The 27,961-nt window shown below is 35.3% G+C and overlaps 2 protein-coding genes across 3 annotated transcripts; both read left to right on the top strand.

Moving 5' to 3' along the window:
- The first annotated feature begins 574 nt into the window (after positions 1 to 574).
- LOC136807760 (uncharacterized) lies at positions 575 to 7,949 on the top strand. 2 transcript variants are annotated; one of them, XM_067064377.1, is made up of 9 exons: positions 575 to 883; positions 1,437 to 1,517; positions 2,392 to 2,544; positions 2,816 to 2,905; positions 3,272 to 3,505; positions 4,422 to 4,649; positions 5,366 to 5,474; positions 5,815 to 6,601; positions 7,888 to 7,949. In XM_067064377.1, exons 2-8 carry the CDS (start codon positions 1,454 to 1,456, stop codon positions 5,840 to 5,842), a joined length of 906 nt encoding a protein of 301 aa, XP_066920478.1. In that variant the 5' UTR covers positions 575 to 883; positions 1,437 to 1,453; the 3' UTR covers positions 5,843 to 6,601; positions 7,888 to 7,949. The 2 variants fall into 2 exon arrangements, with proteins under 2 accessions (XP_066920478.1, XP_066920479.1); XM_067064378.1 differs by lacking the exons at positions 575 to 883; positions 7,888 to 7,949 and having other exon boundaries at positions 2,456 to 2,544; positions 5,815 to 5,932.
- Positions 7,950 to 10,505: 2,556 nt separating this feature from the next.
- On the top strand, positions 10,506 to 27,125 carry LOC136807756 (uncharacterized). Its single transcript, XM_067064369.1, has 6 exons — positions 10,506 to 10,696; positions 19,805 to 22,996; positions 23,417 to 23,860; positions 24,886 to 25,272; positions 25,469 to 26,075; positions 26,261 to 27,125. Exons 2-5 carry the CDS (start codon positions 19,828 to 19,830, stop codon positions 25,975 to 25,977), a joined length of 4,509 nt encoding a protein of 1,502 aa, XP_066920470.1. The 5' UTR covers positions 10,506 to 10,696; positions 19,805 to 19,827; the 3' UTR covers positions 25,978 to 26,075; positions 26,261 to 27,125.
- The last annotated feature ends 836 nt before the right edge of the window (positions 27,126 to 27,961 follow it).

The raw sequence follows: 27,961 nt of genomic DNA, 5'->3' as shown, positions 1-27,961 counted from the left end.
ATTTTTTACTGAGTTTTCTTGGTAAAAATGTTTCATAAAATGGGACTCGATTTCTTTGGAACAATTGTTTTTTTCTGTTTATTTACTACTTCTTATAGATAGAACCCTGTATTTTTTGTGAGTGAATCGAATAATTTTAGATGGTATTACATGACCTTTTTTAGAATTATCCTTTGTTCTTCGCTATTGTGTTAATTACTCCGAATTAACAAGATAAAATTTTTCGTTTATAAATTCATGACTAAAATCAATAATGTGCAAAGAATGAGTTGACTTTCGTATAGAAAAGTTATTTGAGATCTTTGTGCAATAGCAATCAACTTAGAATTCAAAAACATTTTCTTTGGCTAAAACCTTTCCTAAAGTTACTGGAGGTTTTAAACGTGCAAAGTAAATGCATTGTCATGGTGAATATTATGGTTTCCTTCTGATTGGGCAAAAATTAGAAGCATTTACCACAGCTATTTTTATAATTAGGTTTTATTTCTATTAACGTATCACCCTCTTGAAATACATTCCTGTTTCAATCTAATCTAATTGCTAAGCTCATCTAAAATTACCATTCCTTTCTTTCAGAAAAGTTGTTTTTTCAGCCAAAAAATCACCCTCTAATATGCAAGAAAATTCGAAATGGGATTGGATACAGTAATTTATGAAAATGGAAATAACAATTTGGAGAAAAGTGTGGGTGTTTTCTGCACGCAATATTACGAAAACTATGCTTCTAAACACTTTAATTGAATTCGGATGTCATTTTCATTAACACATATTGGCAGGTTTGGAGATTGGATGCCGGAAGTTGTTAGTAATGGATAGCTTCAGTAGTTCAGATACTGGTTGATTCATATCACGTTTTCTTACAACAAAGTTATATTGGCGTATAGTAAGTTTCTCAGTATTTTTTGTATTTGTATTTTTATAACTTTTGTTTTTAGACTAAAGAATGAAGAGCAAATGCCCAAAAAGTTTTCTTAGCCCTAAGATTTTCGCTCAATAATATGACAAAACAAGACATAGTGGGTGAATGTTAATAAGTTAGAATCGACTCTTAATCTTTATTGACTAGGATTTTTATTTTCGTAGTCTAGGGGCGCTTTTCTCTTTCTTTTCATATAATATCTTAGAGGTTGAATGAATCACATGCTGTAGCTAGCTACAGTCAATTTATTTGATGAGCTTTTAATGGCTTTGCTCTTATTTTAGTAATTTGATAATATGTAGTTTTCTGGACTAATCGCCCATAAATGGTAGTTGTTGAAGAGTAGTAGTAGTTGCTTTCATTGGATTGTTAGTTGTACAAGTAGGAAAAGAGCTACTTAGGGTTTTAACTGAGAAAGTTTTTGATGTTTTTATTCCGCTCGAAGGGCTTATTGACGACCGGGTAAAACATTTATCGAGATTCTTTATTCATATCTGGAACCTTTAATTTTGTTTAGGTCCGAAGCGAGCATCAATGCATAGTTTGATTATTCTAGTGGCGTTCATGGCTCTCCATAAAAATTGTCTGGTATTTTGTGGTAAGGATATATATCTACTTTTGCGAGCAGTAGCGTGGTGGCAGGGGGCAGTGCCCCCCAACGGCCGATTCTTTTGAGGTGCGCCGAAATACAAAGGGCACTAAAAGACGCCTTTGATTACTATTCTTTTCATACGGGGCGCCAAACTCAAAATTTTCCAAAATTACCCCCCCCCCCAGTTTGCCCCGAATTTTAGTCGACCCACCACGCTACTGTTTGCGAGCGTTAATATTTCTCTCACGTTCATCTCCACACATCAATCAGTTACGTTAATTTCGAACTCATTAACACTTTGACCTCCTGATCCCATCATTGCTATTTAATATGTATCGGTATTAAAAGAACTGATTTCTCACTTTTCTTCATAGCTTCACAAAAAAACTATTGACGAAATGGTAAAAATGTTAAGATTAGAATTAGAGCTGTACAGTCAACTGTCTCTCTCTAATTCGAACGTTTAGTTCAAACTAAAACTCCGGTACCATTAAAGTATTCCCTTTAATTCGAATTTTTCTCTAACCTGACAGAGATTCTCTGTCCCTTGAAAATCGGATTAGAGAGAGTCAATTGTATATAGTTGACTCTCTCAAACTCGATCTTCAAGGGACCAAAAGTTTGATTCGAATTAGAGAAAGATTCGAATTACAGAGTGTGAAATAAACCAGTTTCTAGCTGAGGGGACCAATACTTCAGTTCGAATTACAGAAACATTCGAATAGTAGAGGTTCGAATTAGAGAGAGTTGACTGTATGTTTTTTTTCTAAATCTTGCATTTGGCAAACCTCGAACAGTTTTTTTCCGCGTTACAAACACTTTCACACAAAGATGATGGCAGGTGTAAATTTCAATCAAGGCTATCATTATTTTTTTTTAGAATCTTGCATTCTGGAGACCGTAAACCGTGTTTTTCGAGCCACAAGCTCTTACGCTTTTCTTAGACACATCAAGACTGAACAAGAATGTATCAATACATGTATGAAAGATGAAAATTGTGATTATGTCGGTTGGTTCTTCAACAATTCATATGGTACAAGGGCAATGTTTTATATAATTTCTTTAGTTTCTCAATAATTTCACATTTTGAAGGTCTGATAATGATATTTTTGCTACATAATTTTACAAATTCAAGTGAAGTATCATTTTCAATCAATATTCTGACATTCTGAGACTGTTTATGTTTTAACTTGCAAAATTACTTCAAATTACTTGGTAAGCGAATCGATATTGAACATAGCTACCTATCTATATTACGATTCATTTTTATAGTTTTGGTGAAATTCCTTCTTTTCACATTTAAGGTGAATGGCATTGCTTGTTGAACAATGTAAACTTTGGTGAACCACCTATAACTTATCCTTGGCTTGGTGCCACCGTGTATAAGTGTAGAGGTATTTGTTTTTAATGGTCTTTGACAAAAAACCCATTTTCCATTATTTCTCTAATCCCAAGGGATTGATTGGTGATATGATTCGAATGGTCATCAAAATATCAAAACAATCATTTGATAACTTTTATATGTATTGAGAGGAAAAAGGAAAGATTTCCGAGATTAAAAATTCGGAATAAAATTTTACAAAATATTATCTCTCACTTACAAGAGCCCTCGTGGTCTCGAATTTTTACAGCGTTTATATACGCCTTTTTATCCAATCAGATTGCTCATATTTGTCATGTTGACAATGATGTATAATATCTGAGAAAGGTAGACCAGTACCCCTTACTGAATGGATGACAATTTTATTTTTATTATGCAGGAAGCTGTCAGTACGAAAGAAAAAGCTATAAACCTGGTGATACATTTTACACGGATGATTGTAAACAGATGTGCCAGTGCCGATTAGATGGAGTGAAATGCTCTCCATTCACATGTCCACCTAGTAGAAAAGCACTATCAAAAATTTGTTTTGTTAAGGTGCTGATCAACTATACGTCACCCATTGATGCATCATTCAAATGTTCATGTTCGATTTTCAGGTGCGCCGCTCCAGGTACTAATTTATAAAATAACGCACTAAAAATAATTATTATATACATGTAGGTGAAAACAGCCATTGAATAATTCCTGATATACCATGGGTATTATACCACGGTAGAATTTTTTTTCATGCTCTTGTTGTTTATCAAAGAAATATATTAAAATAAATGTATTGTCGATTACATGAACAAATTTTATGACTCGAAGTAATTAAGAAAATCATTAAAAAAGAAAAACATTCGAACGTTCCATTATGGGAGTATTTTATGTGAATCTTTCGACTATTTATATAATGTTTTGTTTTTGCCTCGAGGTATATAATAAAACATATTCGTATATACGCTAATTTCATAGTCTGTCTGTACCGTAAAAACATAAGCTGATCCACGCTCATTCTTCTTCCATACGCAATACACGGGTTTCGAATTAAATTTTTGCTTAGCTTTAGCTTTGATCCCATGTAAATTTGCACGAAAAATATCAAGTAAACAGAACGAAAATTGGCCGTGTATCAAGCAATTTTAGCTCATTTTTCCATTTTGACAGACTTTATGGGTCATTATGAAAACAAAAAACATTAAAATAAAAAGTCAATCGTTTAATCATATTTCTTTTATTGAATTTAAAATAGAAAAACATCTTTTGAATGAACACCTGGCTTTCAAAAGAGAAGAAAGGAAATCTATCAACCTTTTATAAGGCATTTTCCCTTATCGCTCCTTTTATTTACTTGATTTTTTCTCTCGCGCCAGATTTAATTCGAAACCCGTGTATTCTTTTCAAATTGACTCGAAGGGTTATTAAAATAACACGTTAAAACCCTTAAATTGTCATACGCAACGTTAATTTTTCCTAATATCTCATTGATTCGATTCGCTCACTTAAGTCTCGATATTTTTGCAAACAATGAATTTGTTTCTTACCTCCAGAACGCAAATACATAAACGCTAATCCTAGCTCAACATCACACATCCATTGTGAACAATCTACCCTTTCGTGGACATTCAACAATTCGGACATTACGTCATTTTCGGACAGTAAATATGGCCGTAATTTGACTACTCTGTTCATTCATGATGTAAATGAGAACGATGAAGGTGATTATCGATGTGGCAGTGATTTGAATGTTTATCAACTTGTGATTGTAAAGCAAAAAGGTATGTTATACAGTTTCTAATGATACCATTGTGTGTTTGTGTACTCTGTACCAGAGTGTATCTCACGTTTATCGCTTCGTAGTACACTCTGTGCGCAATATCTGCTTGATTAAAAAATTTCCGTATAGCTTCACTTCTCTCATCGTCTCCCCTCTTCCACCAACACTCCATTGCAGCGATCGGTTTGAGAAAAGACAATGACAACAGACCCTCTACGGCAATGAATTTTGAAATTAGCCGTAGATACTGGGTCTATGTACAGACAAGTGTTTGTGCCACAGAGGTCAAAAATAAGTTTGGAAAAGGGCTATCAAAATGCATCTCTTGGGAAAATACACTGATCTTTTATCCTTACGGGGAAAAGCACAATATGTTGTAAATCCTCACTAAGGTTTAGAACTTGAAATCTCAACCCGTAATCTGACTACTCTCTGAGCAGATTCTGATACTTTGGGCATGGCACGTATTCACTCTAAAAGGCTATGGTTCCGTAAGAGTCGCAATCGCCAAATCCATTCAGAGTGGAGCGTGGTATGTACAGAATGAATGATCTGTTATGAGATTAGAGATTTAGTGGAATTCCTAATGTTTTTTGGCACAATATGACAAAATGAAATACCCCTTATTGTCCATTACAACCCGTCTTGGTAGCATTTTCAATCTGTCCAGAAAGTGGCGATCATTCATCTAATTGTCACTTACTGTTTTACTTTCAGAGCCATCAACACAATATAGCATGACAAGCAACGGTAATCAAAACCATTCTAATCATTTGATGCTCTTATGGTCGATGCTGTTCATAATCATTGTATTATTTCCACACAGGTATTAGATTATTAGTTTCTTTCATAGAATTGACCATTTATAACTTGAAAATCCTTAGCAATTTCATCCTTAACAACTTAAACAGCTCTGAGATATCACCAAGCACTTTTGCTACTTAGAAGAACTAAAATTGTAAAGTTGACAATATAAAAATGTCACCAAGCCAAATTTGATAAATAAAATGTCATGAACAGGCGGGATTAGATGGTCACCGTGTAACATTATCCAAATGTTTGAATTGGCACAGAAACTTTTAAAAATTGATAAAATGTAACAATCCTAATCTATTGGTTTTTTTTTTATCTATTTTACTTATCGTCGAATTTCCTATTGTTTTTAGAGCTGGCCAGTCGGAGTCAGGATCGTAAACTATCTCTGATAACTCTGGATCTTACGCGTCTGCGTGTAATGCTATACGAAGAAGTTTCTGTCATACTTTGACATAAACGAAATATAATACAGACAGTTCTGGTATCTACTGTTCTCCATACATTTGTACCGATTCATAAAAAGACCTTTTTTAGCTTGCCAGACTTGCTCTCTGCATCCGTTTTTCATTATTTTGAAAATCAATATCTTTCCATCACGATAAACAATTGGAAAAGAATATCAAGGCTGGTGAATTCGGACTGGTTACTGTTTGGTAAATTATTGTCTAGATTAACGGAGTAATCGTCACTTTTTACAGATGGATTTGATCGATTGCTATCAAAATACAGGATCGAGCTATGGGATCTAGGAAGTTAGATAACATATGTCTTGTATTGAATTTTCATTTGATACAAGGTTGTGGTCGAGGACAATTCAAATCAAAACATACAATCCATTAGTTGTCATAGAGTGCAGTGAACATTGAAAATAACAAATTGTGGATGACTATTTAAAGTTCCTTGCTATAATTCATTTAGATTTAGACGGTTGTTTTCAAATACGATTACGAGACTGTTGGCTCTTTATGCTACCTGTGGTTTTGTAGAGATCTTCGATTCAGACTAATATGAGTATCCGTTTACATCACAAACGTTGCGAAGATAAATTCGAAACTGCATATATTCATGACTCTTAAAAAGGGTCTGTTTTTGGACCTACCTCCGGTACCCCGGTGGAGGTCCTTTAAATTAACCCATGTCCGTTCGTTCGTTCGTTCGTTCGTCCGTTCGTTCGTCTGTTGCCAGCTTTTATCGGGATTGGCTCATTAGTTTTTTCTGATTTTTTGCACAATGATGCAAAATGGCGTTGTCCAAAGTGTGACGGAGCCCGATTTTCGGGAAAAAAATTTTTCCGGCCGAAAATGCCGGAAATATCCCGGAAAAACTGGTTTTTTGGCACTTTCTCGAGATTTTATCATTAGTTTTTTCTGATTTTTTGCTCAAAGATGCGTATTAACAATGCCCAAAACATGCTGAGTCCGATTTTTGAGAAAAAATTTTTTTCCGGCTGAAAATGCCGGAAATATGCCGGAAATCGCCGTTTTCTGGATTTTTTCATTGTTTTTTCCTTATAATTGGTTGTTTTTCATTCAAAAACATTAATAATAGCAATGCCCACCATCAAGCATGTTTCAACTTTCAATAAAATTGATTTTTGAAGCCGGAACAATTCAAAAATCGCCGGAACAACCTATTTCGCCGGAAAGAACAGTATTTCTTGAATTTCTCGAGCTGGTACTTTATTTTTTTATGAAATTTTTGCACACTGATGCAAAATGACAATACCTAAAATGTGACGGGGCCCGATTTCGAAAACATTTTTTCCGGCCGAAAATGCCGGAAATATGCCGAAAAAACCGTTTTTTTTTTACATTTTCTCGAATTTCATCTTATTTTTCTCTGATTTTTTGCAAAATGATGCGTATTCGCATTGCTCAAAACATGACCGAGTTCGATTTTTGAGAAAATGTTTTTCCGGCCAAAAAGCCGGAAATTTTCGTTTTTGCAGATTTTCATTGGATTTTTTTTTCGTTTCATGTCTTTGTTTTTTTCAAACAAAAACATCATTTATAAGAATGTCCACGATTAAGCATGGTTCAATTTTCAATGAAACTGATTTTGGTACAGGAACTTTTTAAAAATCGCCAGAACAGCCGAGAATCGCCGGATTCCATGAATTTCTCGAGTTGTTCTCGTATTATTCTGCATTTTCATACTATTGTTCTCCTTTTTCAATTGAAAATCTTGCATGGGGGGTGGAGGATATAACAATTTTTAGTGATTTACCCCCGGACAGGGTGACTTTTGGCCCCCCGGACAATAAGTTTTACCCCCGGACAAGCATCTGCTGACCCCCCGGACACACCAAATTACCCCCGGACAGAGCAAATTTACACCCCGGACAAGGCAAATTTTGATGATTTTTTGCTACCCCCCGGACAATATATCCTCCACCCCCCATGTACAAATTTTTTCTGGAAGAGTCCATTGATCTTTTGCAATATAAAGATGATCAAACGAAGAATAAATTAATTTCACAATTTTATTCTGCTATTTGTTCACTAAAACTCTTTTCCTGGTTGTTCTAAAATATACGAGTAGTCACACCAACGTCGTTGTATTTCACTGCAGTTTACGCTTGCATTGATATTTCTTGATATTTCGGTCGACGAAGCCTTATGTTCTTGTATAGTTTTCTTATAAAAATCCTCTAATCGACTAATAATATGTCAATCGGCCGATCAAACATAGTCTGTCTCTATCCCAATACGTGATTTTTTATCACTCTGTTGGTGTCGAGCAAAAAGCTATGACCGTCAAATCACTCAAATCAAAGTGTACGAGATTTTTTTGATTTTTTTCGTGATTTTAATTTTTTTTGGAGAAATTTACCGTTCGGTCTGGTAAACAAAGCTTCTTGATTTTCTTTTTTTCATTCGGGGTCGAAAAGCTTTTTCCGACTTAAAGTTATTCAGCTTATTTCCTTATATGGCGTCATCAAAGAAATGTGGTAAAATTGAAGTTATTTCGAACTTTTTCGATTTTGGAGCAAGTTGGACTCTCTGACTATGCCACATTTTTTCTATCGAAAAACTTTTATGACAAAGGTAGACGATCCTATCGTCTACACAAGATCACTAAAAAAGGGAGTAGTTTAGGAGAGGCGTGATAAATTCGGGTGGAGTAAGCAGTGGCGGAGATGTTTACAGTGTATCAGTTGCATCATATTACAGTTGTTCCAAAACTCTACCGCCGCTTTTTTCCCGTAAACCGCCCTGACGCCCTAACTCTTTCTCGCATTTACTTTAAACGGACGATAGCATCGTCTATGACAAAGGGTGCAACATTGTCAACAATGAGTGTCAACATCATAAAGCCATTTGGGATTGCCTATAATATCATCACGTTTATTTGACGCAGGCATTAGGTACTCGTCCTAGCAGAAATATACCTCTATACCCGGGGGCAATCTATTCTAAAACTAGCGTACGTACGGTCCAAAATTAGGTCTTTGAAATCGGAAATATCAGACCATGGCGTTCTAAAGTTGCTTTAGAATGCCATGAACCGGACCCTTACTTTACAGTGCAGAGAAAATTTAGCCCAATTTGAGTACATTTGGGAGCAAAATAGATCCTTACGTTACGGTGTGTTTTTAGTGTATTTTTCATATCTTTGCTCATTTAGACCCTTACAGTGCACTTTGGGAAGCTTGGAAAAATGACCCTGCCTTTAAGTGCCCGGCATCTATATCTATTTATGCTTTTCGGAAAGAGTAGGAATAATCTGCTTCGCATCGGCCGGATAGTTCAAATAACTAAAAAGGCCTCTGTTCTAACCGAACAATGGTCCATGCTTTCCGCCGACTTCGAGAATAATATAATAATACGCGCTTTTTTTAATAAGAATATCTTCTATAAAGAATATCAGGTTGAAAATTGGCCTAATCTTAAGAGTACCAATAGAGGGCTAGGGTGAATTTCACAGAATTTGATACGAATAATAGTCATTTTGTATTTGGTTAACAGAAAAACTGCTTCTTTTGTTAGAGATAAATTGAAGCTTTGAAGAAATGTAATTTTAACCTAAATGTCCACTCAAAAGTACAAAACTCTCAAATTGATCATTTCTCTCTCATGTTTGTAAAAACGTCTAGTCTAAAAAAGTAAGAATATTTCACCCTCAATTTTGGCACTTTCTTAAGAATACTTGACCCTCTTCATCCAAAGTACACTATTCTTACCGTTAATCACCGATTAAGCGCCCCGTTTGAATTAGCACCCCGCTCGAATAAGCGCCCCCCTTTTAGTTAAAATAATCTTATAAGCACCCCGCTCGAATAAGCGCCCCCCCCCTTTGAATAAGCGCCCCCTCAAGGGAGGGGCGCTTATTCGAATATTGTTATTGATTGAATAAGATATTGAGTAGATACTTGTGTCTTAAAAAGAAAGAAAGCGATTAAGAATAAAATGATAGAAATTGTCAGTTGGATTTTTCCAATTTTTCTTTTATTCATCCTTTTTTGAAAAATCAACTCTTTGAAACAGTTAATTTTAATAGATCCCAAATTTGTTGATATACGAATTTCTGAAATAAAAAAATAAGCGCCCCGTTTGAATAAGTGCCCCGCTTGAATAAGCGCCCCCCTCAGAGCCTGAAAAATTAAATAAGCGCCCGGGCGCTTAATCGGTGATTTACGGTATAAAAAAACTCGTGTAAGGGGAATTTCTTTACGGTACATTTATACGGCTTCGTAACGCCGACCGGTTGAACGAGCGACTAGAGCCAGTTCTTGGGTCTTCCGCGCCAAAATCCTCGTGCAAGTCGTAAACAAAAACACTTTTGGAAAAAAATTAATGGCATTTTCAAGCATTTTTGGTTTGGTGGGAATTTTAGGTTTTTCAGACTTCCTCTTACAGGTATCATCTTTTTACTTCAGTTTATCCTATGAAACTAAATTCATTGTTCAAATTGTCTGAATTGTCTTTGTTTTCTTGTTGTGTGAAAAAATTAGCAAGAGAGACTGGGAACTAGCATAAATTAATTTCCAACTGTTTTCAATAAATGTAAAAGAGGACTGGGGTTGAACATGATCCAATCTTGTGTATAGCAAAAAGGAGGCACTGGAACAAAACTCACAACCAACCATCATTTTACTTTTTGGTTTCAGAAACAGATATAAAAAAAAGAAAAGAAAAGCTTTAGAGATCTTGACATCAATTTTAACTTTTCGTGTTTGGCCTTTACTCGAAAGAATTTTTTTAAGGTTGTTATCGCCATTGATATTTCCAGGTATAAATTCTTATTCGCTTTTAGTAGTCTAAAATATGTTGAAATTGTAGATTTATACGTTCGCGTATACATTCACTTTGGGCCATTCCAGAATTTGTCTGTAACAGACAGGGGGCAGACAACACAGGATTTCGGAGGGCAAAAGTTTTCACCAAAATTCAAAAATTCCAAGGCGAGAGAAGAAAATGTGTGAATTTCCGAAAGCATCCAGCGAGGACCTTTTTTTAAACATCTGTTTCCCAGGCATAGCCTTCTTGGAAAATTTGATCTGTTGGCCACAAGTTTCAAAATTCTTATTCCTAAAAATGAAGATCTGTTTCTCCTCAAAACCTAAATTTTTAATCTCAAAGTATCTTCCCTAGAAAATTTGGTCTGTTTCCACAATTTTCAGAATCAAAATTTTGATCTGTTCTCCCAACCTTATAATAAGGAATATATAGGATATCTGTTTCCCTCTCCTGGAAATTTTTATCTGTTTCCCTTGCTTTTTGTGATTGAGTTCCATCTGTTTCCAATGCAATATCATCTTTTTTGGAAACAGATATCTGTTTCCCAATTTATTAAGTCATCTCCTAGAAATATTGATCTGTTTCTCTCTGATGACGTCATCAGCTGGAGCGGGGAAACAGATAGTTTTAAGGAAAAGGTCTTTCCTAGAAAATCGGATCTGTTTCCCCATTTTTCAAAAAAAGCTCTCTCCTGGAAAAGGGAAACAGATATTTCAGGAAAATGGGCTCGTTGGCTGCTTCTGAATTTCCAAGGCAATTGGATTAAAAAAGGCAAAAAAGAGTGGAATTTCCGATGCATTTTGCAAAAGAACATGGGTTTTCATTGGAATTTCCGACCACCACTGGAAAAAAAATTATTTCCGAGGCTAGAAAAAATTAAAAATGCACGTCGTCCAACGATGGGGGTAACAAAAATTTTCTGGAATGGCCCTTTTATGTTCTGCAATTTAAAAGTTACTTTGTAAGTACGACTTTTTTTACATCAATGTCAGCGTGCCTTTTTGGTTCAAATTTCTTATTTGCTTTAATTTAAAATATGTTGGGACCATACACATTCATATTATGTTCTGCTATAGTCGTTGGGAGAACGCAACAACCTATCGTAACTTGGTCTAATGTCGACATCCTTCCTCTAATTCCAACACCCTTTTTATCAGCTGAAATTGATACAAAAGGTTGAAACTGTTTTTTTTTTTGGCTTAGTGGTCACAATCAGTGATTCAAGCTTTCATATTATTCCTATCTCTAAAGAAGGTGTGTTGGAATTAGACGAGGGATGTCGATATTAGACCAACTTACGGTATTACTTACAGTTCTGTATATATTAAATTTCTCCAACCATTCTGGCCTGAAATTATCTACTCTGTATTAGAAATGAAACCCTATAATAGTAGGATGTGCGGGAAGATTACGTCCAACAATGTCGCATGCTAATACACCTTTCCTGTGATTCCAAACTTCCCAAAAAAATGTGTGTTCCACCGTTGTATAAAATTGTTTGGGAGCTGTAAGGTAAACAAACGCGTTTTCGCCTGCGTGGGGTTAAGGAAAGTGGGTTTTCAAAACTCATAGTGTGCACCCCCCCCACTAAATTTTAAAGAGGGGGGGTTTTGTTGATTTGGGTTCAAAATCTTTAGGTGGGACTTCCGATTTTTTGGATTTCAGGGGGGGACAGGATTAGGTGGGACCTGATTTTTTAAGGTGGGACTAAGGTGGTTTGGTTGTAAATTGAAACATCTCATCTACATCAATCAATGATATATAACTTTAGTAGTTACTTTTTACTATTGAAACCTAGTGGATAATCTTGTACATATGACCTGTATTATACTTGAAAGAAGACTTAAGTTTTGCTTCCTAAATTCTGCTGCGAATTCAAATTTTTCAAAATCTTGGTGGGGGATATACTTAGTGGTGGGACCATGCATGATTGATTCTAGGTGGGGTTTTTAATTTGTGCTGGGACCTTATTTTTTTGGTGGGACCTGGACCCCCCTTGCACACTATGAATTTTCAGTTTCTAACTTTTGATAGGGATCTTTTTTTTGCAAAATATTTTCAGGGTGGTATAATATCATGTATAGAAAGAACATACAAAAATTTGAGGGGATTTTGATCAACAGAACTTAAGAAAAGCTAAAAAAAACAACTTTCCCTAAGGAAACTCAGGCAATAACAAGTTTGTTTACCTCCAGAGACCAAACAGTGGAGAGCATCAAAATAATGCATGCATGCTTATTTGTTTTGTGAATTATGGGAAAGGTGTATTCGGGAGGATGTTAGTGTGCCAATTTGAACAAAATTTATTTTTTATTTACTGCTTATTACTTGCATCCACTGAAGCGCGGAGTATATATCAGTTATGCAATAGATGACGATAAGGTTGAAAGCCTCTTATTGTCAAAATGTATCAAACACTTTTTCAAAGTCACTTTCAATCTATTGATATGATGGGGGATATAAAAAACATTTTGGTCACTTTGTCAAGTAAGATAGGTAAGTCTTTTGGAAAAAAGAAAAAGGTCAGGTACAAAAGAAGGTGCTGTTGTGTTTCTGATGTTTTGAATTGAGGGAGATTTCACCAAAGGAGTTTTTGATTATTTTTACAACGATATCAATCATGCTAAGTCGTTAATTTATTGAGTGCAATCACTCCGTAAATCTGGCGCTGCAAAAAACTCGATCTGTTCGCCTAAAGGAATATTTAAATGCTACTTTTTGCATATCGGGTTGTCCAAAAAAAGTGTCCATAAAATTCAAATTTTGATGTAGCAAGTTCTATTGGCCCTATTGACTTGAAATTTGGTACAGACAATCTTTCACATAACTCTGGACTTCCCTCAAAATTTCATTTTCAGAAAACAATTTTTCAAAAGGTTATAATAAGGTTTTAAAAATCGGAGGTCAAAATTAGGTTGTTAAAAAATTGACGTCAATTATTTTCATTTTTTGGACCACCTGGTACAGCAGGAAAACCTTTTTGAGTTCTGGTTTCTGATGCATGATGTTTGAGCGTGTTTGAAAGTGTTTGGTGGTCACTAAGGTGCTGCCAGCTGCTGGCCAGGGTTATCTACAAGAATAAGCTAGAGCTCTCTATTGGGCTAGGGCTTTAGGCGGCCATCAAAAAATTGTTCTGCCCGCGTTGCAGCGGTTGTTAGAAATACACGCAAGAAAGTGGGTGGTGGGAAAGATTTCCAGGTTTTTAAAAATCATGTCAGATAGCCAATTTCCTCTTCTGATGGGGGGATGTATCTGTTGTGTTCTTGCGAAGTAAAGCTAAAATAACACTGTTCTCCCGTAGTTTCAATCTAATTTATCAGTGTTATTCGTTTAGTTTATGTGTTCGTTTGTTCTGCGGAGAAGAGCTAGAGAAAAAAGCTATATGTTAAAAGCACAATTTGCTTTTCCAGATTTTTCCGGTTACTGCGCATAAAAAAACCAGCAGAAAATATGATGTAGGCAAGTGATGCGAACCGAACAATTTTTTGATGGCCGCGCCACAATAAAAAATAACTTGTGTTCACGTTGTCCGACCGCCTGATAATTTTTCTTAATTTTCCAATTCTTTTGAGTTCGAAAGTTGCAAAATTGTTGGACCTTTATCAAATTCCATCCTTGCTTCACCCACCATCTTTACTTCAATTATTAATCGCACATTACATTGTTTACAGAAACATTCAATTTCAAAATGTAACGCAGATAATATCCAACTCTTTCAGTTGGGTTTAATCGTAGTATACTAAGACCACAGAGTATACTACAACCTCTTAATGTACTGAAATTTAATAACAATAATAATAATAATTGAAAGATATTTCCTTGGGCCAATAATTTAATGGTAAAAAGAATAACCAGCGTCATGTTTTTTTTTTAAGAGCCATTATCTGTAAGAATCAGGCAGTATGAGGAAACTGAGGAAGTGACTTTCTCAGAATTGGCCCATTTTTATATATGGTAGGTATGAACAGGGGGGGGCACGCAGTTACTACAAGACAGTATGACACTTACTACCGTGGTGGTACTGTATTCAGAAGTTATGAAAACAGTTACTACACAGTGTAGTAACTGCTGTTTCGGGGTGGTGCTAAACACTAAAACTAGCACTTTTGGTGTAGTAAGTGCTTATATTTTAATTCTTTTTAAAGAACTTTCAAAATTTTTCACAAAAAATGAATTTGTTTGTGAAAAAATTCTTTGTTAAAAAAAATATTTTTGTTATAAATGGACGAAAATTTTGAAATTTTTCTCAGACCCAACTTTGAAATTATGCTTTCCCAATTATCATTAAAATGTTCTCAACAGCTGTTAACCAAGTAAATTAAATGAAAATCTAGCACAAAAATGGCTTTAGGTTGAAAAATAATCGCAATTTAGGGTAATTTCGAGCATGTTTTTGATGATATCACTCAAAAACAGGGGTGGTACCTGGAAATCTTTTCTGAAAACAGTTACTACCAAGGTGTAGTAACTGCAAGGGGTGGTGGTCCTGACAAAAAGTGTTGAAAAAGCACTTACTACACATCATGTCTTGTAGTAACTGCGTGCCCCCCCCCACCCTGGTATGAATGAGGTGAGGATCCTGTCAAAATCTAAGCATTTCAGGTTTTATGGCAATTTGAATTTTCAAATTTTAGGGTCTACCTGCAAGAAAAAATCAACAATTGAATGAAAGAGGTACTTTGGCATAAAACTATGTTTAAATAATTGGAAATAAAACACCTAGAACTTCATAACATGAAAATATACACAACTTTTAACAAGAAAATCAAAAAATATCATCTCCAAAATATCCGGTCAGCTAAAAATCATGGCTCAAAACCAGGTTTTCGTTCCGCATGGCAAAGTTTTCCTCCTACTTTTCTTTTCGAATTGCATCTCCAATGTTTTTCTCAATGTGTTTGGATGTAACTTTAGCGTAGCTCATCTGTGGTCTTTCCTCTTCGTTCTTTTCAATAATGCTTTCAATCTTCTTTTCAAGCGTGGTTATTCTGGTGTCGATAGTTTCTTTCATTTCGTTGACTATAACATTGACGTCTTGTGATTTCAAATGGTTTATTTCTTTGTCCTGCCTTTTCATTATATTCTCACAGGCTTTGATTTCGTTTTTGAATCCTTTGAATTTTTTATGTTTCCTTTGAATTATACCTTTCCATTACCTGTGGTGTGATCTTGGTACAGTTTTGACACTGGAAACTTCTTGATTTGTATATGTCAAGCATATCTCGTTTTGATAAAGTGGCAGCGCTGTACAAAGATAATGCAATGGGCTAAACGATGACACTTCCTGTGTAGTAGAGTATCTTTTTGGACGTTTTCTTCATTTATGATGCACTTTGACGGGCTACAAAAGTCGTTTATTGATGGTGATTTTTTGGACCTACTTCAGAGGTCCTATAAATTAACCGATGTTCGTCCGTCTGTTACCAGCTTTTCCCAGGATTGGCTCATTAGTTTTTTCTGATTTTTTGCTCAAAGATGCGTATTAACAATGCCCAAAACATGGTCGAGTCTGATTTTTGAGAAAAATTCTTTTCCGGCCGAAAATGCCGGAAATCGCCGTTTTTGCAGTTTTTCATTGGACTTTTTCCTGATATTTCTTTGTTTTTTCAGGCAAAATCATTATTGATAACAATGCCCACTATCAAATATGGTTAATTGTCAATAAAACTGATTTTTGAAGCCGAAACTTTCTTAAAATCGCCGGAACAGCCGAATATCGCCAGAAAATTGGTTTTTCTTGAATTTCTCGAGCTGTACTTTATATTTTTTCATGAAATTCTGCACACTGATGCAAAATGGCAATACCTAAAATGTGACGGAGCCTGATTTTTGATGAAGAAAAATATTTCGGCCAAAAATGCCAGAAATATGCCGTCAAAACCGGTTTGTTGCCATTTTGTCGAGATTTCATTATTCGTTTTTCCTGAATCTTGCACAAAGATGTGTATCAGCAATGCCCTAAGTGTGGCGGATTCGGATTTTTGAGAATCATGTTTTTCCGGCCGAAAATACCGGAAGTATGCCGGAAATCGCGGTTTTTGCAGATTTGAATTGGGTTTTTTTCCATATATTTCTTTGTTTTTTCACTTAAAATTATTGAAAACAATGCCACCATCAAGCATGATTCAATTGTGAATAAAACTTTTGCAATTTTGCAACCGGAACTTTCTATTTCTTTTTTCCCTACTCCCCTTCCCCCCATCAACAATCAATGATGAAATTTAATGCATTTTTGCTAACCGCTATATTTTCTTAATGATTGTTTTTCTCCTCATTGCTATCTAAGTTTCATCATCAGGTAGGTCCATTCAGCATGTTGCTTGTTATTATTTTCCTCAAATTTTTCCGCCATATTTGTGCATTTTTCAGAAGACAAACATTGAGAATTAGGTATATATTTGACTCGTATTAGGTGGTAGTATAATATGAGGTCCTAGTATGCTAAGAGATTATAGTATGTTAAGAAATTGATGTCTTCGAATATTAGGAGTGTGACGATTTTCTCAGCAACAAAAACTTTATGAGAGTTTTTTTATTTATTACCTCTAATCAATCGCACAAGTCCTTTTCCCAAATGACCGTACTATTGTCTAACATATTTGGGATAGAAATATTTCAATCAATGGGCGGGTAGACCAGGAGCAAAGAGTGGTTTGTTTCAGTATACCTGTTCTTTACGCTGCGATCCCTTCAGAATGGTCCTATTCCAGCGTATTTTAATGAGTAGCACCTAATTAATTGGTCATTAAAAAACAAAGCAACGGTGAATTTTTCAAAGGAAATGGTAGAATTTTAGATTTATATCTGCTTTTACCCTTAAAAGCGTTCAATTACTAACCATGGAAAAATTTGAGAATAATTCTTTTGTGAATTATAAGTAAAGTTCAAGCTCTTTAGTTAAGTAATTCAAAGGAATAAAATTGTGACAGAATATTGTCGGATATTGTCGAAACGAAGCTTGCTTCAAAGACATAATAGAAGATAGACATCCAGTCGTTTATACTTCATGATGCAATCAATACACTGAAGATTGAAAGAACATCTGAGGAAAATGGTTATGTTTTAGTCAAATCTTTGATGTGTGCTAAAAGTGTCAAAATCTTAAAGCAGCTGAAATGGAGCTCTATGAAGAGTAAGTTTTATAGGTAGAAATTAAAATTCTTACCCAAGATGCTTTGATACTAGAAATATAGTGAAGGGTTTAAATGAATGTTTTATTGTGTTGTGGAATCTAGAAACTCTACAGTAGTTTTTATGGATAGTCTTTATACAATTCTACAAAAGTATCCAGTGATGGCAGTTATTCATTTTTTATAGTTTTCTTTAAAGATGTTTAATCCTTTCTTTCTTTCTCAGACATGTTTTTGTACTGAATGTACATTTCAAAAAGGTTTGAGCGCAATTTTCTCTAAATTTAAGAAAATATACTGAAAATTTGGTGGGTCTATAGCAAAATTAATGGTTAAGTTGATGAAAGGAATCAGGAATATTTGCTTCCTTTAATATAAAGTGCTCAAAACATCAAAAATCGAACGATGATAAATAATTACACACCCCTTTTTCTTGAACACAGAAACATCTTTGTTTTATTTGCCATCTTCCAAAAAAATTGCTTCAATAATTCAATACTATGCTGTTGAAAGGATAATTCAGAGCAGTATAATTTTTTTAGAAATTGAAGTTGAAAACCAATAGGAGAAAAATGAGTAAAAAAACTTTATTTTTGGTACAGTGGTACTTTGAAGCCTCCTGATCTCAGATTACAATCATTTCTCACACATAATTATTCCATAGAAAGTTTTATAGACCGACCTTAGAAGTTAGCCTCTTGGAGTGAAAAAATAACAGCAAAATACGGGGTTTTACTCTATGCTTAATTTCAAGTCTCCACCAGGGTGGTTGGTATATAACTTAAAGCCCTCACTTCAACATAACCCTTGGCAGGTTAAAATTCTGACAGTAGGCTTCCATATTATATTCATACCTACCTTATTGGAACTAATTTTCACGGCCGAAAAAAATATCCGAAAAATTGCGTTTCGCGGGTTCTAATTAGTTCCAATAAGGTAACTAGCCCTAGCTCTTAATCCTAAAGAAAAATCATATGGAATAAAGTCTAAATTGTGCAAAAAGAGCAATAGGGATGGTCTTTAAGACCATCTCAGTAGCTGGGTAAAACTTAACCCTATTCGGCCTAGGGGGGGCTCTTTCTGTTCGGAGATCAAACTATTGGTAATAGTTCCTGAAATATTAGAGCTTTTGCCGTGAAATTTTCTGTAAATTCCTAACTTTTATTTAGCTTCAAAATAAAAAAAAATTTGACACCTAAATATTTTCACACCTTGAGCATGATGACATTTCTGACAGTAAGGTGTCACAAAAATTGACACTTTTCTAATACAAATTTATTTTTGATGTCAAATATATCTTTTAAACCGTAATTTATTGAATATTTAGGATAAAATAAGCATTTTAAACTCAGGCAACTTTTTTCTAAAGCCTTTGTTAGAATACAATAGCTATTTATAAGAACAAAGGAAATTTTCGGTTTTTGCTCACTTTGGGCATGATGAGTGACGTCATCAAAAATTTTTTTTGTCAAAAGTTACCTTACGTGACAAGTATGTTGTGTGCCAAATTTCATCCAAAAAGACCCACTAGATCAAAAGTTAAGGTGTGGTACAGGAAAAGCCCCCCCCCCCTAGTTCTGAACCGCCCCTAAAAGCCTAGGTTGAATAGGGTTTAAAGCATCTAGCTGAAAAATAACTTTATTTCCTCAGATATAAGGATTAAACTTTTATAGCTGAAATCAACCTTTTCATTTTAGAAAGTATTTAAAGAATGTTTGGAAGGGTTGAGAAAAGATTTTCAAAATTAAAAAAATAGCTTTACCCGGCTTTTGAACCAGTTTATTCAGGGGTCACATTCTTTATCTTATACTGTAAGAAATTAACTCTTAATTCTTGAACCAATCAATTTTGGAAAGTTCTGAAATTGATTTTTGATTGATCACTTTAATACATCAATAATTATTGTCAATTAACTCAAAGAAAACTAATCAAATTTTCTCATGATTTGTTATTATTTTGTCTCGTTACAGAGTAAAGATATCAGAAACAAATCATGTCTGATGAGAAAAGCTCAGAGAAAGAAACAAATAAAATGGACGATGAAGAACCCCCAATGAAAGTCGAAGAGGAATCTGAAATCAACAAAGATAACAAAACAGAATGTAGCACAGAAGATGATGGTGAACTCAAAATCGATGATAAACCTGAAGAGATGTCTGCAGACGAAAGCAAAACAGACATTAATACATCACAAGCGAGTGATTGTGACCCAGACACTGATTCTCAGACTATTGAAGATATTGATCAATCAGATATAATAAACAATGAAAATACTGAGTTGTTAGATAAATCTCGTAGTAGTGACACTAAACCAAAATGGAAATTGAAAATTCGTATGAATCAAGGATCTCCTGAGAAAAGTAAAGAATGGAAAGTTGTCGAAGATGAAAAACCACAAGTAGAAAACACTGATAATAATGACAGTTGTAATACTGATCAAGAAATGATCGATGTTTGTACTCCATCAGAAACTCCAAAGATGGTAGCAGATGTTCCGTTAACATCAGCCCCAGGGAAGAGAAAAATCAAAAAGAAATCATTGGAAACTTTGACTACACCTGCTAAGAAACCAAAAGGAGGATTGCGTTCTGATTGTCCACCGTTCTGTAAAACAAACTGTACATTAGAACATCATCCACTACTTGTGGGTGCTAGAAAAATGATTGAAAATGATTCAGGAACAACATTAGTATTTCTTGACTTGATTAATTCGTATTATGGTGGAAGCAATGGTAACCTTCAAGCTAGTGACTCTATATTTGATCCTGGGAAGAATACAAACTTTCCTTTGCTTCACTATATAGCTTTGATGGGAAAATGTGCTGGGTGTTTTGCCATGGTCGATGCAGGCCACGAGCCAGAAAATGTTGTTACTGAGGATGGGGATACAGTTCTTCATGTTATGGTTAAAGAAATGTATGTTTTCAATTGCACTCACGGACATATGGACATATTGTTGAAGAAATTCAACTTATTGTTAAAAGAGTTTAAGAATTGTTTGATTGTAACCAACAAGTCTTGGCAAAATCCATTGCATCTGTGTGCAGACTTGATCAGTCAAACAGCGTTTCAATGTGCTCAACCTGATAGAGGGAAACCACCATTTCGTCTTTATCAGTTTCAAAAGAACATGTTAACTTCGATGTTAGATCAATTCAAGAATGATGGTCTTGAGAGCTCCATGTTAAACATGACAGATAACAAACAAAACACTTTCAGCCATTACCTTGCACGTGATAGAGCTTCACATGACCTCTTAGACATTGCAAAAGAAATGGGCGCCGACTTGACAGTTTGTAATAATGAAAATATGAACGTTGAACAAGTTATGGACAACGCCCCACCACCCCCACCCGAAGATATTTTAGAAATGGCTGCTTTTTCTGCAAAAGGGCGAAAATATAAGAATTCGCATCAAAAGCCTATCATTACAACTGGGGCAACCAAAAGCCCCTCTATGACAACAAAAAGCCCCTCTATGACCAAATCAAAAAGGACTGTTAAACCAAGTGCTAAAGCAAAGGCTGTGGAGGAAGATCTTATGTATGAAACTTTCAGTAGAGATATTATCAAAATTGAGAAGAAGAAAGAGAAAAGAACTCTACAAAAGCCTGTTGTGGACCTCACAGAAACGCATGATCTACCTACGATACCGACATCACAAATTATATCAGGACTTTCTAATATAAAAGGAAAAGTTCGAGTTAAAGTAACACCAACGAGGAAAGAAAAAGAGGAAGAAAAAATCTCGAAGAAACTTGCTAAACTTCAAGCCAAGGAAAACTCTAAAAATGGAGACTCTCCTAAAGTCATTGTTATTGGAGATGCTCCAAGCAGTGGTTCACCTTCGCCAGATTCTAGCCTACCAAATAGTTTAAAACCACCCATATTCAAAGTTATTCTCCCAAAAGCACCCTTAACGAACAGCTCGGCCAGCAACAATACATTACCAAATGGACCTGCAGCAATGATAGCCAAGGTAAAGCCAACTATTATTACAAAACAGGTCAACCCTCCAATTGGTTCTGACCCAAAACCAATGCAAAACAAACTAGAAATTTCACCGATGTTACCAAACAATATCCGTCCACCAACAACTATCGTTGTCAACCAAGCCTTATCTCAGAAAGTTGGCCCATTCTCTGTAGCACAACCACAATCAAGTATCAACCAACCACAACGTTCGCCAATTTTAATCAAAACTGCAGAAGGACAAGTCTTACAACTCCGAAATATCAGCCCACAAGTGATTCAAGCCAATCAAGCTACAACAATCAATCAACGTGCTCCTCTCCAGTACAACCAAGCTAAACCATTATTGAATGGCCAACAAGTGAATCAGAATAGAGGTGTCCAGATGATGGGCATGCAGATGAGACAATTACCAGTGCACATTGGATCACTCATCAACGGTAAACCTCAAATAAGACATATGAATCAACCAAATATCCCACCAATCAATGTCAACATCAACAGTCAACAACAAAAAATAGTACCAGTTAATGTCAACGGTCAATGGGCTCTGAGATACCCTACTCCAATGACTTCACCGCTCGGACAAATGCAACGTGGGCCGGTATCTTCTAACCATTACCATCAACCGCTTCAGAGTTTCATTCAAAACAGAGGCTTTCCACCAGCTAATACACATCCAAGAAACATGTTCCCATCTCCAAGTATGGTTCCAAATCAACCATTGAGAATGGTTCAAGCACAACGCCTACAACCGCCCATCATTAACCCGCCCACCATCCCACTTCAAGGTAATACAAACCAATCGATAGTATCACCACTACCTTTACAAACTTCCAAACAACATGAAGTGATAAACACAAAACGTGGACGTAAACTTGAAGCAAGCATCAAAAACCTACAGAACATATCCATGGAAATCATATCCCGTAATTTCGGGTCAAACGATAAACCACAAGGAACTCCGAAAACAAGCCCAGATACCAAACCGCCTCCACCTACATCCCAACCTTTAGCGGCACCGCAACCACAAGAGGTGGCGCCACCAGTTTACATCATTGACACAGATGATGAACAACACATTTTGACGGAAGAAATGACGAAAAAGAAAACACCGCCCTCGCCAACGCCCTCCACCGATGGTAACAAAGTCAATGATTCTGAAGAAGTAAATCACAAAGAACATATCGGTGAGTCACTTCTTCTTGTTGTTGTTTTTTCTCGATTCTTTTTGTGTTTTTTTCTGAATGAGTCAACATTCAATAAGGCATCGCATAAAATTCTAGTCATGAGCATCAGTTAAATTAATATCAAAATATCATAAAAACTAAAGTTCAGGAAAGGAGAAATTTTACTCCTCACTAAAACGAAAGCCAAGTTCTGATTGTACACGAAATTTTTCTTAAAATGATAAAACAAAAGGAGAGTTTGAGAGATGCTTTAAATGTCTACTGTAAATGATTCAAGCTGTAAAATTACTACAAATCAAAATAAACCAATTTTTCCAAACCAAATTTCTACTGTAATTCATGAAGAATGTATGACAACAAGGAAAACACGTGCGGGCGCTGGTTGAAAGGTACTTTTTATCCTTTCTTTTACATGTACAGCAGAAAAGAGATGCAACTACCAAGTTGAGCTACCCTTCAACACATGTCAACATTTTGAACAATTTTTAATAATCAATAGACTGAAATATGCCAAAATCGAATGCCAAGGTGACCACCAAGAACCAGGCACATCTTCAAATCCATTTCTACCAGAGAATGACTCAAATAGAAACCAGTTCGTGGAAAATACAAAGGATTTAGCAGTAGAATTACTGGAGTGGTTCTCACTTAATAAGCACTTGTGCAAAGAACATTTTGCTCGGTTAATCTTACAAGAAAACAGAAGACACTTGGAGGATCTTTTATCCATGGTAGATTTGCAGGAGCACCTTTCTACTAGAGAAGTGGAAGACATGATTAAAATAAAACATTTTTTGAGGAATCCAGAATTAAGGAGAGCATTATCGTGCCCTTGTGGAGATTCTTTTGACGATACAGAAATCGGTAAGAGACAATTATCTTCTTTTTACTACCGGGTGCGCCACAAAAAAGTTTCTCTCTTTTAAACTAAATTTCTCGAAATCTAAAATTTTTAAAAGAACCATTTCTATTTCATTAGAAAGAAGAAAGATAAACTTAGATTTTGATGCGTCATTTATTAAATTCGAATCATTAGATCAAAAGTTATGTTCAATTGAATAAAAAAGTTACTTTCAAAAAGTGCTTAAAAAAGTTAAAAATAGACCTATCAAATTAAACAGAAGCATAATTACATGATACATCAGTATTTTCGAATCAGTCATTAAAAAATGATAATTAGCTGTCGAAATGATTTTTGGTTACATAAAGGAAGGTTGAATTTCAATAAGAGTTTTAATAAGGAAGAAAAATTCGTCGAAAAAGGCCAAAAAACCTGGTAAAATTCTTAAAAATACATCAAATATGGGTTTCGAGGTTAATCCAGCTTTACATAGACTTTTTCCGGTCTTTAACCAAAAATATTAGGAAAATTTCGGTATAAGTAAATTAAATTGATTTTGATGAATATTTTAAACTCTTGTTGACCCTTCAGTTTTAAAATTTATGTGTTTAGTTACTGAAAAATGCTCTTAATCATGTAAAGGCTATTGCGACTACCAAATTTGGAATAAAAATTTGATAGGTCAATTTTCAACGTTTTCGAGCACTTTCTGAAAGGAACTTTTTTATTCAATTGAGCATAACTTTTGATCTAATGAACCAAATTTAATAAATGACCCATCAAAATTTAAGTTTATCTTTTTTCTTTCCAATGAAATGGGAATGGTTCTTTTAAAATTTTTCGATTTTGAGAAATTTAGTTTCAAAGAGAGAAACTTTTTTGTGGCGCACCCGGTACCTTAGTATTGTCTTCTTTCTCCTATGATACGTTGCCAGTATTTGTTATCAAATTGTTATACATAATATATGCACTATATAATTCACCTGCAAAAATATTTCAAACTCCATCGTTTTGAGGCCGGACCAAAATAATACACATTGTATTTCAGCCCACCAACACCACCACCAACAGAATCACCATAACCATCACTCCAACAACCATCACTACCAGGAGTCCCCGCAACAACCAACTCCCAGAAGTCCTCTTATTCACCAACATCGCAAAGCATTTTGGGAAGATAACCTAATCAGTCAACGTGAAGTTCATCAGATTGCAGAAGCTTTGAAAGCATGGCTTCACCGTAATCACTGGGTCAGCCAAGGATACTTTGCAACGCATTACCTGAATCGATCGCAAGGAACCATTTCACATTTATTGCGTTGGGCAACTGCTCCAACTTCAAGACAAGGAGAGGAAGTATGGCACAGAATCAAACATTTTCTTGAAAATAAAGAATTGCAAGACTCGTTCTCCTTGAAAGCCAAAAAATATAAAGGTGAGTTTTACTATTAAGCCCTTGGAATCGCTGTTGTTAAACTTTAGTAGCTTGAGCTTTGAGAATCTGATGTGATAAAAATTTAAACAAAGGACCATATTTTCAAATTAAGTGAGCTCGAAATACCTTACCTTTTATATACTTTTGTTAATGGGAAGGTATTTCAATGCCAATATGATTATTCATTCTATTTCAGCATCGCAAACCTCATCTTCATCGTCCAGTTATCAACAACCGATATCAAACTCAATGACTCACCAAGAGCCTTTACCATCATCCAGCTCCCAAGATCCTACCACATCCAGTACTATCCCCTCTCAAGAACAGTCTGCAGAACCCGATCCTCAACCCGAGGGGGTTGCACAGTCTGCACCTACCCCTACCCTTGTGAAAACAACAGTCTCTTCAACCGCTGACAGCCACCTCCAAGTGAACCTTGAACCCCTGGCTCAACCTTCTTCATCCATACCTTCGCACGACATTCATATAGGAGCTTTTGACCAGGAAGACATTCACCAGCTAGCAGACCATCTACAACAATGGCTATATCGTAACCCCTATCATCAGTCAGGCTCGCTTCTCGAAACACATTTTACAGCGTTCCCAGGGTACTTTATCGTCACTGTTAAAAATGCGTTGCATGCCGATCTCGAGGGCTGGGTACGAGGTGTGGCACAAAATTCGAGACTTTTTAAACGACACTGACAAACAGGAGACGTTGCTACGCAACTACGGCTGGGTTGGCTCTTTCAAAGAAGTCAAGGCGGAAAATGGGGACGAGAATAGGGCACCGGCTGAGGAAGGTAAGATGAATATTTGACTTCATCGATTTTAAGCGTAATTCTCTCTGAAAAGAATAGATGATGTTTTATGTAAGAGGATGATACTTCATTTAATTCATTATGCGTTTCACTATGTTATGAAATATTCATAATTTAGCATTTGATTGATTGATTGATTGATGATAAAATTCTTAATTCTTTTTCAGCTGTTCTAGACGCCTCTGAAAGACGCGAAGACAGAAAACGCCCTCATCCCGATAACCGTATACCCGTGAAATCAGAAGATAATCATTCCAGCCTTCATCCTCCGCCCGACCACCCGCCACATGTCCAGTTCCCTTCTATATCTCGTATTGACGATCCCTCAGCCTTTGGACCAATGTCAAGACCAAGTCAACGGGGCCCTACCCCTGACGTACCGACTATGAGCGTATCGCCGTATAAAGTGAAACGTTTGGGAGAGTTTGATCAGGATACTGTCACTCGTTTAGCTGACCAACTCAAAGATTGGCTCGATAACCAAACACGCGTCAGTCAAGGCTTGTTTGCCCAACGTGTTCTAGCTAGGAGTCAAGGCACTCTTTCTCTTTTGTTAACACGTAAAACAGCACCAATCTCTACCAGTGGGGAAGAGGTTTGGAAGAAAATTCGTGATTTTTTACATGACGAAAGAAAACAAATAGAGCTGATTCATTTCGCTAATCAGCAAAACTGAAAAATTTAATGATATAATTAAAATGGAAGTTTAACTTTTTCAATTGCTAATGCACTGGAATATAGCAAACTCTAAATGACCAGAAACTCTAAAAGAGACATTTTATAAACCAAAAACAAATTTTTATTTCTTATTCTTTTTTGAGTATTGTAGTTAACTATCAAAACTGTATTTTTTATCATTTTTAGAAATAGAAATTTTATTTATTAGTTTAATAGTAATCCTTTTTTATCCTTTAATTTTCTTTAAAACCGCGAACTTTATTAAAATTTTAAAACTTGATTAGCTTTAAGGTTAAAAGAAAAGCCGTTCTTTCCGTGCATTGGACAGTAATAGACTTTATACCTTCAGAAAACTCAACTCAGACAGAAATTTTGGCCTATACTGTTAATTAGTTAATTAGCAATTTTTTGACAATGCATTACGAAAATATGGAATAATTAGTTGTTTTTATAATTGTTTTTTTATTCAGGTATCATTAGATAAACTTATATACTGTAATACAGTTCTATGTAAATAAAGTTAAAAGAAACATGACAGCTTCGCGATATACCAAATATATCAATCTGGTCTTTTTGGAAACTTTTAGAAAAAGACAATATATTTAAAACTGAAGTTAGGTCGACATATTGAAAGCAAAAGCCTTGTATTTGAGATTATTTACATTACATTGTTGGCACGTCAAACTATTCGTAAAATACAAAATGAACGAACATCCAAAGATTTTGAAGCCTTTGGATGTTCTTTGAGTTTTGAGCCTAAAAATGTTCTTAACATGTTCTAAAGTTGTTCTTAATATTTTGGCCATCGAAGCCTTATGTTCTTATATAGTTTGTTCTTATAAAAAAACGTGTATTTCCACATGAGGTCTTCTTCAGGAACAATATTGCTTTTTGAATTGAACATTTATGTGTACTTATTTTGAAGCTATCATAGCAAGCGTCTAAAAGATTTATGGGAATCGACAGTTTCTTTCAGCGATATCATATTGAACTGATTGACAGATTGATTGATTGGGAGATTGATTGATAGATTTATTTATGAAATAGTTGAAATTTTTTCGATTGATTGACGATAGATTTCTAATTGTTTTGGCCTGATCTCAATTGAAAGAAGGAGAAAATAACGTAATCTCAGATGAGATGGAGTTTTTATAAGATACTTTAATAATTGGTCATCTGAAGTAATAAAA

Source organism: Clytia hemisphaerica, unplaced genomic scaffold (assembly GCF_902728285.1).
Source record: "Clytia hemisphaerica strain Z4C2 unplaced genomic scaffold, Clytia hemisphaerica genome assembly, whole genome shotgun sequence".
Taxonomy (NCBI): Eukaryota; Metazoa; Cnidaria; class Hydrozoa; order Leptothecata; family Clytiidae; genus Clytia; species Clytia hemisphaerica.
This window is presented reverse-complemented; position numbering and strand designations above follow the sequence as displayed.

Coding starts and splice junctions, on each gene's coding strand:
- LOC136807760 (XM_067064377.1), top strand. CDS start 1,454: ATGCATAGTTTGATTATTCTAGTGGCGTTCATGGCTCTCCATAAAAAT. Junction 2,545..2,815: donor GTTCTTCAACAATTCATATG/GTACAAGGGCAA, acceptor TTCACATTTAAG/GTGAATGGCATTGCTTGTTG. Junction 3,506..4,421: donor TTTCAGGTGCGCCGCTCCAG/GTACTAATTTAT, acceptor TCTTACCTCCAG/AACGCAAATACATAAACGCT.
- LOC136807756 (XM_067064369.1), top strand. CDS start 19,828: ATGTCTGATGAGAAAAGCTCAGAGAAAGAAACAAATAAAATGGACGAT. Junction 22,997..23,416: donor AAATCACAAAGAACATATCG/GTGAGTCACTTC, acceptor TTACATGTACAG/CAGAAAAGAGATGCAACTAC. Junction 23,861..24,885: donor TTTTGACGATACAGAAATCG/GTAAGAGACAAT, acceptor ATTGTATTTCAG/CCCACCAACACCACCACCAA.